This window comes from Notechis scutatus, chromosome 3 (genome assembly GCF_049901735.1).
Source record: "Notechis scutatus isolate UNSWTSFEM ecotype Mainland chromosome 3, rNotScu1.2, whole genome shotgun sequence".
NCBI classification, from domain to species: Eukaryota; Metazoa; Chordata; class Lepidosauria; order Squamata; family Elapidae; genus Notechis; species Notechis scutatus.
In genome coordinates this window covers 24555830-24574908 of record NC_142011.1, presented here as the reverse complement: position 1 = coordinate 24574908, position 19079 = coordinate 24555830, and the positions used below count along the sequence as shown (strand labels likewise).

Genomic DNA, 19079 nt, shown 5'->3' with positions numbered 1-19079 from the left:
TCACTTTTATCCCGCGCGTTGATTGGCCAAGCGTGGAAAAAAGGGGGGTAAGAATGCCGAGGCCTGGGGGGAAGAAAGGAGGCGGGGTGGGAAGGGACAAGAGTCGCTGGTGTTTACTGGGCGGGAGGTGAAGAGCGAGGGATTGTTGAGAGAGTAGAGGAGCTGCAGCTCTTCATCTGTACTTCACCCTCAACTTGGGTCCTGGAGTTTCCCACTCTCGGAAACCTCTGCCGCTATGGGACTGCGGAAGAAAAACAAGAGTCCGCCAGTCTTGAGCCATGAGTTCGTTATCCAGAACCACGCGGATGCTGTATCCTGCCTGGCCATGGGCCTCCTTATGGGGCTCATGTTCGAGGTATCCTTACTTATAGAGGGCCCGGGGAGGAAGCGGCAGCGCGAGGGCTCGAGGCACGCCCCCTTTCCTCCCTCCCCCCCCCCACCGGTTCAAGTGCGGCCCCGCCCTTCTCTCTCTCGAGCTCTGGCGCTTCTCCTCTCCTGTTTAGCTGTTTTCCCCTTAAGCTGCTCATTCTCACGGTCGCGCTCCCCTCTTGCGTGCTGACGTACATAGGAAGGAGTGGACGTATAACTTGTTGCCAAGGCCGGTCTCGCCGTTTCTTAAGCTAAAACCGCTAGGCATGCTGGCTGGGTTCTCTCTCTCCTCCGCCACCGAAGGCGCAGGGGAATTCAACTGGCAGTCGCACTGAAGAAGATAACTCGTGCAAGCCAGTCAAGCTGCTTTCAAAGGCTGCGGAGAGGGGGGGGGGGTGAGATAACATAGCTTGGACCAATTAGCGAGATCTGTAGAACAAAATAGTTTAGCGTTTCGTCATATCCAGAGAGAAGGGAGTGCGTCTCGTTTTAATATCACATTGAGTCAAATGGGATGTACAGTGGTCTTTCCCCGCTTTTCTCTTCTTGTTTCCCTTTGGAACTGGTGACTTGGTCTCCGGTACTGATTTTCAACCCTGGAGTACGATTCTGGATTTCATATTAAAATGAAGTGTCCAGAGAAGATGCCAAATGATTTCCCCAAACGGAGGGGTGGCCGGTTTAGGAGGAATTTATAGATTGTAAGTTAAGTATCATAAACGGTCTAGTGTGTGATATTGCTCCTACTGGGCTAAGGGATGTTGCTTTGGGTTTGGTCCTTACCAGTAAGCAGTAGCATTAGGCATACTGCTGATCTTAGTAGCTTTGATAGCTACCATACTACCGGTGGTAGTGGATAATTCCACTGGAGAGCTTTTGTGTTTGGTGGGTTTGACCATATTTATTTGGAACAAGATAAAATTTCTTACAGACCCAAGGGTGTATGGGAGAGTTACGGCTGATGTTAAGAATTAAGTGGACTATTTTTTGCTTACGCATTTCATTGGCAGAGACTAATCTTGACATCAAGATACAAGGTGCAGGATACTTATCTGTTGCATTCCCTATCACAGTCTCTTGTCTGGCTGATAATAAGCTTATAAACAGTCAAGTCTCAGGGGTGTCTAAATTACATAATGATATTCACTTCCTGAGTCACCAAGCCGCAGAATGGAATTGGAAGAAGTTTAACACCCAAATATTAAATATGGGCTGACTGTGCCACAAATGTGATAAATTTGTTTCTTTAAATAAAAAGCTGTTATAAGTGATTAAAAGTGAAGCCTTGAACAATGCTAGGATTTGTAGAAAACTTAACAGGAAGCTAAATATACAATAAATTTGGTTTTTATATGTAACCATGTCTTTTTGAGGCTTTCCCCGAGTCATGGCCTTGGCTTGCTAGTAGAATCTCTTTTGTTAGACATAAGTGGAAACTAAAATAGTCTTTCCCAATCTAGTCCCAATCTGGACATAGTTCATTAATTGTATGAACTTTCCAGAATTCTCAGCAGTGGCTATGTTGGCTGAGGAATTCAGGAAATTAACCTTCATGCATTTATGTTAGGAAACACTAAGGTATAAATTACTACTTTTGACAAGAGGTTGATCTAGATAAACAGTTCTTAAAACATTTTTGTTTCAAGACCCTTTATGTTCTTAAAAATTATTGAGGACCCCATGTGCATGATATCTATTCATGTTTACACTACTGGGAACTAAGAATCATTTTAAAATATTTGACTTTGAAGATCTACAGAATTTTCAAGACCATATTTTGAGAACCACTGATCCAGAGGAATCCAGTTCTGTATTTCACCCAAAAATTGTCTTTTATTCCAATTATTTTTGAAAGGGAACTTAAGTTGGCATAATGGGATATATCTTCTACTTTATTCCCACAGTAATAAACATGGTAAAGATTGATCCAAAGTTACTTTATGATCACCATCTAATACCTTAACCAGTAGACTTTATTGGTTTCCATCATAAAATTAGGTTACCCAAAATTGAACTTAGTACACTATATCAATTAACATCACATTTGATGCTCATTGATCACCTTGGCCCTTATAACTTTTTCATTTAGTTTCAGAAATTATTTTAATTAAAATAATAATTGGCATGTCACAAAGACTGGTTAAAACTTTATTGCCATTAATGCTTCTGGGCCATTTATTTAAAAATATAGCTGAAGGAGCTATACTTCAAAGCATGTTATGCAAGCTATGCAGAGAAATAATGTGAACAATAGTAGCAAAAAGCATTCAGGTAGAAGAGATTGCAAATAGCTGCTTTAATTGGTTCTTTTTCCCATTACTACCATTTGGGAATGATAAAATCTTGTTTTAATTTTTAATTTTACTCATTTGTAAGATGATGGGTGTATTTTAGAACCCATCTTAAAACCAGAATTCTGGGTGGCTCACAACCATTGCATTTTTATTTATTCTAAACCAGGGGTATCAAACTCAAGGCCTGCGGGCCGAATCTCACCCGCGGGGTGCTAAAATCTGGCCTGCGGGACCGGCCTCGAAATATCAAAGGACTGGACAGTGCCTCTGCCAGCCAAAACAGGCTGCGGGAGGGACGCATGTGGCCCCACGTGGCTCATTTTTTGCCTCCACGGCCTCCTGCAGCATTCTGCTGGCCGGAAATGGGCCCCACCAAGGCCCCATGAGGCCCCCATGAGGCCTGTTTTTGGCTGGCAGAGTGCTGCTGGAGGCTGGGGAGGCCGAAAAAAAGGCTGCTTGGGAGTCTTGCGGGGCTTCTGTGTGGCTCATTTAGGCCAGCAGAATGGTGCTGTAGGGCTTTGTCCTATCCTCCCCTACCCTTACCCTGGCCAGCCTGCGGAGGAGAACTACAATGCTGATCTGTCCCTTGAAAAAATCCAGTTTGACACCCCTGCTCTAAACTGTGTATATACACACATTGTGTTGTTTGAGCTCTCAGTTCTTTTTTCTACTTATTAGCCAATAGTATAATGTTAAATGATTAATTTGCATATACATATGTGCACATCAAATGTTATTCCAAAAAGAAAGAGAACCCTTTTGATTCCTGTGAATTAACAGGATGTAAGGATAAAAGATGAAACAGTTGAGATTAAGGATAAGTGATGTCCAGATAATTCAATAGAAGACTTAAATATTTCTCATTAATTCCAAATCAGAATGTGTGTGAAACTCAGTGGAGGAGTTGAAAGTTAGTGGGTACAGCAGGGGTATAGAGTGGTAGAGTGCAGGTCAGCAAAAAGGCAGAGATGAGGGCGGCTTTGCAATGGCCATAATTTCAAAGACCCACAATAACTACCATTTTGTTCAGCACTGTTGTAACCTTGGTCACTAAGCAAATGGGCAGCCATCAAACCAAGGACACTTTTTCAAATAGAGGGCTTGAATAGGGTACTTAGGTTGACAAGAGATACTTCTAACATCAAATCCTTTAAATAGTTTGCCTAGAATAAAAGTCTTCCCTACAGTATTCCTGACACAAGCCCAAAGAACTGCCTCAACCAGCAAGATTTGAGCTCCTAAATTCTATTGTAAAACACAGGCCATTCCATTAAATACATTAAAATATCACACAAACTCTTTGATTGCCAGCTATATACCTCAGCCAAGGGGCAGCATTTAGAGCCACTAATCAACAGGATAGCTTACTCAGACTCCATTAACAGTATGCCTTACTTCTTTCAAAATACACATGGATGGGCAGTCAAAAAGACTGCCAGGTTTATAGCTAAAAGTCATTCATTAGAGAACTTCTTACTTAGATAATTTTGAAGTTAATTGTCAAAGCGATTGTCTTATTTGAATATTTTACTGAACAGCTTTTGTGCGCTCTGGTATGTTGTATGTTTCTCCTGATATGTTGTATTTTATATAAATATATTGTGATTCAGTATCTTTGCTTGATTAATCAATAAACAATGGACCCAATGCAACAATTTGTATTATTAGTCTTGATAATTATACTTTTCAAAGTTTTCAAAACCTATGTCTCAGATATGATACTTTAGTAGTCAATAGGATCATCTCCAGGCTTGTTTAGTTCTTAAATTGGTAGGTTTGTTAAGCTATAAAAATGTCATCACTGCTGGAAGGAATTCTATAACAGTGAAAATTAAATAGTTGCAACAGTCGTAATAAATATAAATTTTACTAGCAACTTCGGAAAAAGTATACAGCATAGAACTTGATAATTTATTTTTCTCTGTTTTAAATTTTAGGTTACATCCAAATATGCCATCATGTTTATAACTGTACAATACAATGTTACATACAACATAGGTAAATATAAAATATAATTTGTTCTATGTCTGATTTTCATTTTTAAAAATATTTTTTCAATACAGTCTTCTACATATTTAGTCAAATACTCTCTTAGAGTGTGTATATATGTGCATGTGTAGGCATGCCAGGTTATTCGTAGGGTTGCAGTCTTAAATGATTTTGTCTAAATGCTGCTGTACAGCAGGATCCTCTGCATTATTATTACAAAATTATGTTGTGCTGTTTTCTCCAAATAACAAATACATTATAAATACATTATTAAAGGACATACAACATGACCTTATAGATTTTAAAGCAGAATTTATTGCAGAGATGTTAGTAACACTGTTGAAAATTTGCATGTTCTCTTGATGTATAATAAGATTCTAAATATAGCCTGTACTGCTATTAATAGTAAGATATTGTGCATTTCAGATGATGGATCTGACCCAGTTCATTTCTATGAGTATGGTCCAAAAGACATGGCCACCATCTTCTTCTACATGCTTATAGCCATTATTCTGCATGCAGTGATTCAGGAATATATACTAGATGTAAGTTTACAATTATTACATAAATGTGAATATGTGAAATCAATTCAGTTCCAAGTTCTTCAAAATACATTTATTAAATAATATGCTCTAATATTGGATATGAAAGATATAAGATCCCTTTTGATATAGTAGTTACAGTACTGGACTGAAAATGGAGATACCATAAGATCTAGTCCTCTCAGGCATGAAAACTGGCTGATTAACTGGGCAAATCCCTTACCTTCAGCTCAACTCCACACACAAGGTAATAGTTGTAGAAAAAAATAGAAGCATGAGCATTATGTAACAGTGCCTTGAATTATGTAAAATAAAGGTAGGACATACATTTCATAATTTATATTAATAGAAGTTTAATAATATCTAATAAACATCTCCCAGATTTTTTCATTATCAACCATGTATCTACATTACAGAAGAATATTTCTTTAGAATGAACAGTTTACCTGCAGATTCTAAATTAATTGCTCTGGATTGTGTTTTTTTTCCTAAAAGTAAAGGGGTTGGTGTGAATTTTGAAAGCATGTTATGCAAATTTTCACAAAGTAGCATTCAAAATTTACCAGAAGGCAAAAAAGTAAAGATGTTGTCAAGAATACTGCCTGCCATTATTACTTCAGCTTTTGCTTTTTGGAACAGATAGTATTAATGGCAGACAATATTCTTGATAGGTAAATATAAAAGTCAACATCTTTACTTTTTTGCCTTCTGGTAAATTTTGAATGCCACTTTCACTTTTGGGAACCGATAGACATACTCTTTTATTTGCTGATAGTGGCTAACCTACATGATCTTGATTCCCTACTTTAAATCCTGCTAGCTTCCTATATTTTTTTAAAATAGAACCTAAAATGTTTAAAAAGTAAGAAAAGAGCCAATTCAATCGCCTTTGAATATAATGAAATTAAGTATATATGTTACACGTATTATAATATTTGTTCTCTAATATTTTATTTGGCCAGGTTTTTTTTTTACTATATAACACTGAATATCATAGCTTTATAATTAGTCTAAATATATCACATAGTCTATGTCAGTTTATATTTTGAATAGTAATTCAGAGTTTGAACCTTTTCCAAATTTTGGACCAGAACTTATTAAGTGCTTCTTCTCTGAAAATGGGCATGTGGGCAAGATGGGCAGCTTTCAACATATTGAATCCCTAATCAAATTATACTGGATTATGGAATAATATGATTTCTGTGACAATTTCATTAAAAAATTATAAGCCACACTATGAATTTCTTGTGAAATGAATACAAATTATATCCATCAATGAATGGATTCCTTATTTCTTCAATAAGTCAATATTCAAGTTTAACTTGGCAGTCTGCTGATAAAGGTAATTTATTATTTCTCTATTAAATATTATTTTAAAATCTAAGCTCTGCTTTATTTCTTTTTTGTTGCTGTTTTTATTTTAAGCATAATGTAAGTTATTTTAAGTATAAAAAGTGTGAGTTAAAGTGTTTGTATTTGTTATTTTTAATAATTATTAAAACATAGCTTGGCTGAAAGTCATTGTCCAATTATGAAAAATAAAACCTCAAGCAATGAATTTAATATAAAAATTGGGACATGATTCATATCTTTCTACCCTAGGATAAAACTATAGTGCTTGTTCTGGGACTCTCTGCATTGCAATATGCAATCAGAAACTTAATAAATAAACCACTGAAAGACTCCTTAGAAACATCACTTTCTGTCTTGTCTTCCTATCTTCTACTCTCGAATGAAAACAACAGTTGCCTTATATTTGTTTTGTATTGGTCAGTAGATTTGGTTTAGAGATATATAGCTCAATGTATGATATGCAGAGATAGAGTAATTGTGCATTCCAAACTTACACTACCATCTTCTCCCCTTTCTTTGGCACATCCCAGCTGAAAATGTTCAGGAGTAGAAAATATACTTATAAGAACACACACAAACTAAGACTAAAACTAATTTCAGATTGTGCTTCAGAGCCTGGTGTGTTCCAGCATACAAAATGTGATCCACTAAGAAAGACTATGTGAAAGCATACGGTAGTACAGAGATACAAAACTGATGCTTCAATTAAGATCCAAGACAAAGTCATTTGGGTCATTGAATATAGTCTTGGTTTCTAGATTGGACTGTGAAATTCAAATGCCCGTTTGGCACAAAGAGTGGTGATTTGCTTTCTACGTAGATGGCTTTTCTAACACTTTAAGCAGCAGCTGTCAAAGAGCTGGTCTGTCAACTATTAGAATATGTGGGTCACACATTAATTTTTACTTACCTAATAAGAAAAATGAACGGTAAAGTCCAGCTTAGCATTTTGTAGTATTGGATATAAATGCTGAACTCGAGATAACCTAGCATTCTTCTTGGGGAGGCTAACATATTCACTAGAAAAAAAAATTGAACATGATTAAATTAATACTTCTGGTGTTTGTTATTTTTTTCTCCTAGAAAATTAATAGACGCCTGCACTTGTCAAAAACAAAACATAGCAAATTCAATGAGTCAGGACAACTAGCCTTTTTCTACTTGTTTTCGTTTGTGTGGGGAGCAAGTATTTTGTCTGCAGTAAGTAAGTCAAATTATCTTTTTGCAAATTAATTTAAATGAACATTTGCCTAAAATATATCAAATCCTTTAACCTTATATTTTTCTCCTTAGGAAGAATTTACAACAAATCCAACTTTGTTATGGAAGGATTACCCTCATTCTCATATGTTGTAAGCTTTTTTATTTAGTTCTTTTATTTGTGCTAGGCATTTTGTTTCCTTGTTGAAATTAAGAAACATATCTAGGTTATTAATTCTCAGGCATTTGAGTATTAAAAGATGGAACATGGAGAGATCTATGAATTAATTGTCAAGGAACTATTTTTAAAACATTTATATTAGGATCTAAATGTTTTTAGACAGTGAATTCTACAAAAAATTCTACAAAACATTTCTTCCTTAGATTACTATTTAATCTTGCCTTTTCATTCTTATCTTCTTCAATTATTATATTCTTTCAGTTTAGACAATTCTTCAAAAAGGCAAGGTTTAGGGTTCCAATAATTTAAATTATTTTAGTTTCACTTTCTTTAACATGAATTTCATCCTTTAATCTTAAAACATTTAAGATTATCTGAATATAGATTCATTTTAATTTTATATAATGTAATATGTATTCATTTGAAATTTGATTAAATTATTAATCATATACCTGACTTGAAAATTGGCATCTACATTTATGTATAAAAATTTATGTGTAAGTTTCAGCTACAGCCAACAATCTTGGCCTCCCTAAACAAAATTGGGTTCATGGCTTCTAATTGTCATGATTTGAATAGAAAGAATAATTATTGAATGCTATGTATACATCTTTTATATATATACTTTTCTTTTTAGTTTTCAGGCTAAATTCTTCTATATTTGCCAAATTGCCTATTGGCTCCATGCACTTCCAGAACTGTACTTCCAAAAGATTAGAAAGGTATAAATTGTAACTTTACTTCAGGCATTATATTTCTTTTATTTACTTTCATTTATAATGATATAGGATGGTATTCTAAATAAGGAGAAGAAATAATGATGGAGAGAAAAGTACTTTTCTCAGCTTGGTAAGAGATTCGTACTATACAGGAATATATTGTTGGGTAGGGAAAGTAATGCAATAGATTATTTTGACTTTCAATTTATTTATGTCCTTATTAATAGTGCTTTTGAAAAACGTGCTTTCAATAGTAAAGTATTCATAAGTTATTACAATGTAAAACCATAGAGAAAAGGAAAACTAACACAATTCATATTAAAATGTTTGCTTTTATTTTTGTAACTTGTCTTTTCCATTTCATATTTCTAGGAAGATATTCCAAGACAGTTGCACTATATTTGTCTTTATACTGCCCATATATCTGGTGCCTATATCTTGAAGTAAGCATTTATTATTTTTCATGTTTCTAGACCTCCATCAAGGATTGTCTTTTATAGTGTCCAAAATACTGTTCAATATATTACCAGTAGTCCTCAACTTACAACCATAATCTTAGTGACCGTTCAAAGTTACAACAGTGCTCAAAACAGTGTCTTACAACTGTTCCTCACATTTATGACTGTCACAGCAATCCCACAATCGTGATCAATTTGGGCAATTAGCAACCAGATTTGCTTAACAACCATGGCAAGAAAGGTTGTAAAATTGGGTGTGACTCACTTAACCACTTTACTTAGCAACCAAAATTCTGGTTTCAATCATGGTCGTAACTTGAAAACTAGGTATTAATATTATATTCTATTAAGAAAAGGCATTTAGTATTTTTGTGTCATAGTTAATCTGCTATCAGATTTGATCATGGCTTAACAAGCCATAAAATGCTCATCCTGATAGCACAGGGATGTCAAACTCAATTTCATTGAGGGCTGCTTCAGGGCTGTGGTTGACCTCAGAGGGTGGGCATGGCTGACTGGGTGAGTGTGGCTGACTGGGTGGGCGTGGCCAGCTTGATGTCACTTCCCAAACTTCTGGCATGTTTCCTCTTTGCACTGGGTAGACTGGGCCAAAGTGACATGGGCTGGCCCCTTACATTTTCCAGGACATTTTCCATCACGGGCCGGATCCAGCCTGCGGGACTTGTGTTTGACACCCCTGTGATAGCACAACTAATAGTTTGTCTGATATGTAAGATACACTGAACCTTATTCATTGTTGTTGAACTTTGTTAATGAATCAATAATATTCAGAACGAAATATTTACTTTTTACTTTTCAGCCTTCAGCGCTTGGGTCTAATTTTGCTGGTACCTCATTATCTTGTAGAGCTCATTTTTCACGCTTCACGTCTTTTCTACTTCAGTGATGAGAATAAACAGAAAGGGTAATCTTGTTTTTTAAATTTTCCTATTACTGTCAGATAATTAATTTAGCTTCCTTTTTTACAGTTTTCTTAGTCCTCGTCAGCCTGTTTTCTTTTACTATATTTGCAAAAATGAAAAACATTTTAGAACCAGGTTACTTGGAAAACTTACCTTGTTTAAGATAGACCTTACGGGTCTTGCTTTTAGTATATCACCAAGAAAGATAATGATTTCACTGATCTCTACCTATCATCCACACTTCTTTTTCAGTGGAATTTCTAGTTTTTTTCTCCAAACTTAGCTTCATGCCCTGTTGAACAATTATGTATTAACTACTTAATCATTTTTATGATTTCACTAATAAGCATCATTTTGCTAATGTTAAGACTTTCAGTGCATATATTCCTATGCCAGTGAGTTTTTTTTTAATTTTAAAAAGGTTTTTAATTTTAAAAAAATACGCAATCCCAAAATTCAAAACAGAGAGTAACAGAAATGAAGATATTTTCCTTTTGATTTTTTAAAAAAATTGTTGAAAAACCACTTGGCCTTCCTGAAAACTTCATACAAGCATACTGATTTTGCAAAAATTCTTCACACACCTAGATTTCTCATTTGGTAAAAACATGTTTGATTATGAAGAGTGCTTTTGTTCAACTAAAATTAAGATTTGAATCACTATTTAATTATCATGTATTTAAAGTGATTTGCTTTCCTCTTTGGTTTTTATTCTATGAGATAGTTACTGTTTTAAAAAGTAATGTTTTCCGTTATAATGCCTGATGTCATAGATATGCTCGTACAATGTCTAGCAAAAGTATACTTTTTAAAAAATTGTCATAGCCCATGATACAGCTGTGTTCATATTATTTAGTGACATAAAGCAATTGGTAGTGAAATAATTGTCATTTTTCTTTTCAGATTTACCCTTTGGGCACTTTTATTTGTAATGGCTCGTCTTTTGACCCTGACTTTGTCAGTTCTCACCTTTGGATTTGGTCTCACAAAAGCAGAAAATCCTGGTTTTTCTGTAGCAGAAGGAAACTTTAACATACTCACAATTAGGTATACATTTTTCTGGAATAGCTATTTTAGATATTCTTTACATTCACAGATCCAAAAATAGAAAATTGTGGCTAGGAAGAAATAGTCTTTCTTTATTCTTATTACTATTTAAACTACCTTTTATTTTGGTAGATAATATGTAAACCTATCTCAGAAACTTTTCTGCAATCCTTATAATGTTGGTCATATTAAACAATCATATGAGTGCATTACTGTATTCTTTGTAACATGAAACATCAGCCCTTTGGCTATCCTAATAGCAAGTAAGGTACCACTATAAAATTCATAGCTAACTTCTTTATTTTTCCAATACATACCTTTTTGGTATGAGTGGGAAGGATGCCCTCCAATCAGTATTGATTCCTGGCAACAGCCTAACTGCAATCCCTGCAGTTTTCTTGGCAACATTTTCAGAAATAGTTTGCCATTGCCTTCTTTCTAAGGCTGAGAGAGTGGTTGATTCAACTGAATCTAACTGGCTTTGTGTCTAAGTCAGGATTAAAATTCAAAGCTTCCTTGGTTTCTAATCTGGTACCTTAACCTCTAGACCAAACTGATTCTCAAATGCATATCAAAATGCTTATTGGAAAAGAAATTTTCAGCTATTTGATACAACACATGCAAATTGGAACATATTGATGCAAAATTCATTTTTCAACTATCATATCTAATAGCCATTATCTTAAACATATATCATATTATCTAGGAATGTGTGCTATTTAAAGACATATGATATGTGCTAGCCTACTGATAAGAAAGCATTTGGATTGTACATGTAACTTTATTTTATTTTTTGAATGGTCCATCTTTAGAGAGAATCTTAAAAATCATCATAACGCTATTATTCTAACTATATAACTGTTTTCTGTTAAACTAATTAGAATTAGCTGTTTGGCTGCAATTTGTCTGACTCAGGCTTGGATGATGTGGAAATTCATCAATTTCCAGTTAAAGAAATGGAGAGAACATGCACAGAATCAAATTCCTAAGAAAAAAACAAACACAAAAATTAAGTCTACAAAAAAAGAGTCCTGCAGATGTAAGTATAGCCCTCACAATTATACCAGTATCAAAAGCACAAATATATATTACTAGAGTGACAGTTGCTAGTTAAATAATACCACTTGATTTTCTTGTTTAACATTGAATGGAGACTTATGGCATAGAATGTTACTGTTACCTCTAAATGACCAAAAACTGACATGATTTTTATATAATACAAAATTAAACATTTATTTACAGATAGTCATTGTTTAACACATTTGGAACTGACAAGTCTGCTACTAAGTGTTGTAATAATAAGACATCATATGGCTGCAATAGGCTTATGATCTCACTTTCACCACGCTTGTCAAGCTATTCATCTGCGGTCATTAACCAAGACCTAATTGTGACTTGCAATTTTACTGCTGACTTCTCAATTGACTTTTCTAGTCGCAAGATGATTGTAAAGTGCACACATGATGATCATGTGACCATGAAATGATACAATACTTATGAATACCCACCAGCTGCAAAGTGCCTAAATCTTGATCATGTGACTGGTAACTGCAAAAGTCGAAGGACCATTCACAAAGTTACTTTTTCAGGACTGTCATAACTTTGAACAGTTGCTAAATCAGGCAGTTGTTAAGTGAGGAGTACCTACCCTGTTTCTCCAACAATACGGCCTCCCCCAATAGGAAGTCCCAGCATGTTTTATAGGCATGAAATGAAATTAAGCCCCTCCCCCCAAATTAAGGCCTATATTAAAACATGCGAAATGGGGGGGGAATGGTGGGGGGGGCTTGCCGTTAGGAAGTACTTTTGTTGCACACCCGGATATGGTGCTGCCTGCGTTGCCCCCGATAGAAGTGCCCCACCAACGCCGAGGTCAACATCCAAGCCGTCGCCGCCTGCCCGAAGATGCAAGGGGGGTGGGAATTAAGTCACCCCCAAAAAGACGGCCTAGCCATTTTTTCGGGGCTCAAAAAAAAATAAGACCCGGCCTTATTATATGAGAAACACGGTATATTCAACTTTTTTAAGGCTAACTCTGTGCAGCATACAATGTTAAAACCACTAAAACACTAAACAAAAAAGCACAGGCCAAAAGATAGGTGTTAATTCTGTAACAATACTGCACATGGGACCAACAGCACTGTCTAACCTAAGACTTGGGGAAGAGCCATATTTTAAGGGCTTTTTCAGACAGTCTTGAAACAGATCTCTGGGTGAATGTTCCTTCAGAGGGCAGGGACTACAACAGAAAGGCATGATTTCCAGTTCCCATTTCATACCACTGTTTATTGGATGGGATCTGGAGCATGCCAACTCTGCCCAATTATGCAGGAAAAACATAAAAAATAGCAATAGCACTTAGACTTATATATCACTTCATAGTGCTTTGCAGTCCTCTCTAAGCAGAGTCAGCATACTGCCCCCAGCAATCTGGGTCCTCATTTTACTGACTTCGAGAGGATGGAAGGTTGAGTCAAACTTGAACTGGTGAGAATCAAACTTCCGGCAGCCAGCAATCAGCAAAAGGAGCCTGCAGTAATGCATTCTAACCACTGTGCCATCTCAATGGAAGATGACATCTTTCTACAAATTTGTATGCAGATTTACTAATTATGTGCAGTTGCATACTGATTCAGAAAAAGTGACCCTTTCAGATTATTCAGGTAGAATTATTATTAATGGTGCCCCCAAAAGGTGATTGCATCATTAGGTATATAATTAGCCAGGAAAGGTGCCCTAGCCCCACCTTCTAAGGTGCTTTCGTTTTGAGGAAATACTTTCCTATGGATGATTAGAAAATTTGTTGCTGCTGCTACTACCCTTTTATTATCAATGACTATCTCCCTTCTGCACTGGCCCTTTGGGAAACCATTAGAGAATTAAAGGGGAAGTCTTCATCTCGCTATGGGCTAAATACAAAAAGTGAAGCCAAACAAAAACTTTGGGAGTCAGTATTTGAGCCAAGTGGAAACAGGTGCTTAAAAGGCCATTGGTCATCCTGGAGGTGGTTAGATCTCACCTCCACTCTATTATATATCCTCCCTTGTACTTTTTTTTTGGGGGGGGGGGTATGGGTGTGTATGAGATTTAGGCATAAAATGTGTATCTTAAATTTGTGCAAGCTTTAAGGCCTTATTTTGTCATTGCAAAACAACCCAGATCTGCAAATGATCTCCATTTCCATTAGTTGTGTTTTCTGTGGCCTCAGATTAAGAAAAAGTGTAGTCCTCATTGTTAATTATTACCCACACCTTATCCAATATTACATAAAAAGGCTGACTTCAATCTACTCTTTGTGTACAGTAGGTTATAGAAGAATAGAGTAGAATTAGAAATAGAAATACACTTTGAGTGTACATAAAAGAATACATTCATAAAAGATACATTCATCAAGAGTGAAGAATCATCAGGTACCACACTTAATAATAGTCATAGGGTACAATAAGCAATCAAATCATATTAGGAAACAGTCAATATAAATCATAAGGATACAAGCGACAAAGTTACAGTCATACAGTCACAAGTGGGAGGGGATGGGCGATAAGGAGTGATGAGAAAATTAATAGTAATAGTAATGCAGACTTTGTAAATAGTTGGACAGTGTTGAGGGAATTACTTGTTTATTGATGGCATTTGGGCAAAAACCTATCCTTGTGTCTAGTTGTTCTGGTGCACAGTGTTCTATAGCATCGTTTTGAGGGTAGGAGTTGAAACAGTTTATGTACAGGATATGAAGGGTCTGTAAATATTTTCACAGCCCTCTTTTTGACTTCTGCAGTATACAGGTCCCAGATTGAAGCAAGACTAAGCAGAAGCCATTCTCTGTATGAAAAACATTATTTGATATAATTAACAAAATGTATTAGCATTCCTAATTTACATATGTTTTATATGTTAAATATGTTCAATTTGCTACTTCTGAAATAAAAAATTCCTTATTACATGTATAACTATTAATGCCACCTATCCCAAATCCTAATGTACTATTTATCTTTTTTTTTTTCATAGCTAACTTCGTAAACGGAACAATAAAATCTGAAGAGGGCATATCACCTAGGAAAAGAAGATCAAAATTTTTGTGAAGAGCACAGATAAAGAGGACATTGATTTAATTGAAGACTTTTTCACCTTAAATAGAAAATCTGCATTACACTGACCATAGAACAACTCTATTTGGCTATTTGGGCTAAAGGACATTGGTTAAAATAATATATTTTTAAGTGTATATTCATCAAAACAATTTTATGATGAAAATATTATTTTAAACTCATTTATTTAACACAATCATCTTGAAAATAGGATATTTTATTATAGTCTGACCTCTAATTACAATATTAATAGAACAGCATGGGGGAATCTAATAAACCAGAGTTGTCTTTTATTTGGAACTTTATTCATTTTATAAACGGTAGTTTTAGAATTAAAGTTAGATTTATTTTGCAATTTTTTTCTAAATTTCCTATATACCTTATTAAAGTGCTTGAAATTCCTTTTCAGGTTAGAGGGCAAATTATTTTTTTATTACCTCTCCATTTGGTTAAAGGCAATGTTTGAACTGTCATTAGAACATCCATTAATACTGTCATTTGAAAAATTGTCCAACGATGTGCTTTCAAACAATTCCCATCATGTAATAATTTAAGGTTTAATTCTGAAGAATGGAAACCTTTTTAATTCCAAAAGCTGGTTTTATATTAGTGGATTCTGAAGTATTTGTAAAAAAGATTTGAAACTACATGCTTCAACATGGTGCTAAAAAGTGCTGGTTTATTTAGAGATCCATGAAACTTATATATAATTAATCTTTAATATGCTGAACAAAAAAACATTTTGAAATTATTTTCCTAGTGTGAAATAATGTCAAGTTGTAGCATTAGATACTGAAAAGACATTAATGAATCCTGCATTTTTGTCAGAAAACAATGTTAAAAATACCAGGCCCTGCAATATAATTTTGCCATTTGGTCTGATCCTGCATCATACCAAAAGTTTTTATTACCAAATAATAGCTTTCCTTGAATGCTTATTGTAATAGCTTAAGTGCACATACTTACTAAGTAACAGGACATTTTTGACTGTGCCAAAATCTCCTGTTATAATTCTTTCAAAAGGGTAGGCCAACTGGTGCCTTCCAGAACTATCCATTCTAATTAGGGGTGATAGAAGTTAAAGTCCGGAATATCTGAAGCAAACCAGGTTTTCTTCCTTTTTTTTTGGAAAAATGAGTTGTACTTGAGATAAGCAATTGGTTGGAATTCAAAACTCTACAGCTTTTTTGAAATTGCTTTTATTACCCCTGTAGATTTTGCAACCTGGCATGGAAACCATTCAAAGTGGATTTTTTAAATACCTATGTCATATAATATGATTTACTGGACCTACTGTTAGAAAATAATGTTTGAAGTGCTACTGGATTTATAGAATTTAGTTCACAATTTTTTGTATTATGAATATAGACTTCTAGATCTAAAACAATCGTACTGTTTTCAAATTTCTATTTGAGGATTTTCTCTTCTGCTTTCTCAGGTTATCTGTTCAAAACTGGAGTAGTTTTATTTAGTTAATGTGGATTAGTCTGCAGTTCTGAAACTAGAGTTCATAACTCCATGGCTACTTTATAATTCACAACTAAACAGTTAGAACCTTGTCTGTTTGTAAATCTTGTAGCACCAGCCGCCAATCAAAGAATAAAGGCGATGTAGATTTAATTATTTTTCTATCGTTTGAATTTCTAAAAATTCTTGATAGTTGCTTAAACCTAATTGAATTCTGCAAGTGGCTATTATCAGCCTGGCATTATCCCTATGAGCTAAGACTGGTTCCCAGAATTTCTACCAACTTTATTTATTATTATGGTAGCTGGGATATCTTGAGAGTTATAGTTCCAAAATACCTGAAGGTGCCTTTTGTGGAAAGGCTGCTGTAAAGATCATAAAGAAGTCTTCACCAATAGAATATTTGGGAGTACTCTCAGCATCCCTAGCAATTGGGGATGTTAGAGAATATAGTCTTAAATATTTGTAGAGAAGGCTGATGTAACAGTTCAGTCTACATAGTACTAAAATTATATTTGTTATATATCTTATTAATCTGATATCTTGGCAGGCATAGCTGTTATGTAAGAAAAGTCTATTCAGTTACATTAGGGATAGGAAGTGAAAGATTTGGGGGGCTGCAATTCAAAAATATGATCACTTGCATATTTCCAGCTCATATTGAGTGGTTTTCTCTTTCTTAGCACTTTCAGATTTTTGGATTGCTAAAACCAGCATGGCTACATTGTCATAGAGAAAATGAATTGCCTTAACGTTGCAATCTGGAATATTCTAGGCATCAGATTTGGTGGGTTTTTTTTAAGATAACTCTATGTACCATAAATATTTCACAATATAATATCAATAGGTTCATTGCTGGGAGTACAAATAGCAGAGGTGCCAAAGATGTCTGTTTTATATGGACACTGACTGACTGTGTCTGTTACATTCCCCATTCTAAATAATATCTCAGTTATAACAAGATACTGGTTTTCTTTAAGATTTGATATACTTGTTAATAATATTTGACACTTAAAGTACTAATAAGAAAGAGTTAAAAATGGTTCTCTGGTTCTGATAAAATGTTTATGATTGATTTGGAAGTCAAGATAGCTGCCTCACAGTCCATTGTAAAATTACCTCGCCTTGCCTCCTGACCATGTTCCTGTGAGAAACAAGTGGCTTACATTTTTTAAAATTTCTCAGTACCATTCAATAAATTCAGTCACATGTATTTAGGTGTTATTATATAGAATGAAATTGTTCTTTTATTTTGTGAAATGGGGACATTTTTTTATATCACTTAAACATTTTCATGCAAAATGCTCTTCCTGATTTGATTCCTTTTTCTTCATTTGTCCTATTCTGTGTACCAATTTGTTTAAAGATTTTATCTGCTGACCTCATAATACCCATTTTGCTGTAGAATGAGTATTTTTAAAGATTTTGATGGAAATTTATTTATATAATCACTTCATTTTATAGAACCTTAATACTAATGAGCTGTTTTGCTAAAAAAAGAGAAACCCTTCTGATTAATTTTCACTGTACTTCTCGTAAGATGTTGCTTTCTCTAGTTAGCATGTATATGCTTCTGGACTTGTTCCAAATAGGACACTGGTTATATCTTCATCTTAATCATGAACATTTGTGTTCATGTAAAGTCTTTTATGTTACTAATTTCAAATAAAATAAAATGGAAAATTCCTTTCTCAAAGCATAATGCTATAAGATTTATTAGTTATTTTAGAAAATAGATGTGGCCTTTTAATTCATAGAGTCAATTTGTTCTGTGGCTGGAACTACATCCTTATAGATCATAGTTCAACTACTGTATTGCCATGATAATTAAATGTTTAACTTAGCCTACAATCTCTTCTATCCCTGTACACTTCAGAAATTTGATTCCCTTTTTTAAATTCTAGAAAATTTAAGTTCAAGTGTTTTAAAATGTATGTTACCTATAATATCCTTGAAATGCAAACATTTTGTGTGTGTGTGTGTGTGTGTGTGTGTACACCTTGTTTCTTTGAATTGGTAGAATAATTTCTTTAGCAGCATGGGAGGAATATAAATGGAATGTCATACTGTCCTGTGTCATTGCACTGATTCCACAGACGGATGTTTTATGTACTATCAGATATTAAATAAAAGGTGGGCCTGTGCCTTAAGCTTGTTTTAATATGTTCTATTTTTCCAATTACTGGAGTATCAAATGTGTGTGTGTAGGTGTGTGTGTGCATATATACATATCACACACACACACACACACATATTCTTTTTTACATATATAAACTCTTTAACAACTAAAACTTGAAGTTTAAACAGTATCAAAGATTGTATTTCCATGTCAGAGGAACCTCTGTGCCTTTACTACAAGCATTTGTAGCCAAAATTTAATGCTGTTCTCTACATTTTTTCCATTATAAATCTGCTATTCATCAGAACATTCCAAAATCTCAGATGTGAT

The 19079-nt window shown here is 34.7% G+C and overlaps 1 protein-coding gene across 1 annotated transcript; it reads left to right on the top strand.

The window, feature by feature from the left end:
• The first annotated feature begins 20 nt into the window (after positions 1 to 20).
• LOC113410435 (translocating chain-associated membrane protein 1-like 1) lies at positions 21 to 18791 on the top strand. Its single transcript, XM_026665006.2, has 11 exons — positions 21 to 355; positions 4601 to 4661; positions 5079 to 5197; positions 7631 to 7747; positions 7841 to 7899; positions 8566 to 8650; positions 9020 to 9090; positions 9926 to 10030; positions 10932 to 11075; positions 11957 to 12114; positions 15084 to 18791. The coding sequence occupies exons 1-11, from the start codon at positions 236 to 238 to the stop codon at positions 15155 to 15157; spliced, it is 1113 nt and encodes a 370-aa protein (XP_026520791.1). The 5' UTR covers positions 21 to 235; the 3' UTR covers positions 15158 to 18791.
• Positions 18792 to 19079: the final 288 nt, after the last annotated feature.

What these genes read in the sequence shown, in the direction of transcription:
- LOC113410435 (XM_026665006.2), top strand. Translation starts at nt 236, where the DNA reads ATGGGACTGCGGAAGAAAAACAAGAGTCCGCCAGTCTTGAGCCATGAG. An exon ending in TTATGGGGCTCATGTTCGAG is followed by an intron (nt 356 to 4,600) that starts GTATCCTTACTT and finishes TTTAAATTTTAG; the next exon opens with GTTACATCCAAATATGCCAT. An exon ending in GAGCAAGTATTTTGTCTGCA is followed by an intron (nt 7,748 to 7,840) that starts GTAAGTAAGTCA and finishes TTTTCTCCTTAG; the next exon opens with GAAGAATTTACAACAAATCC.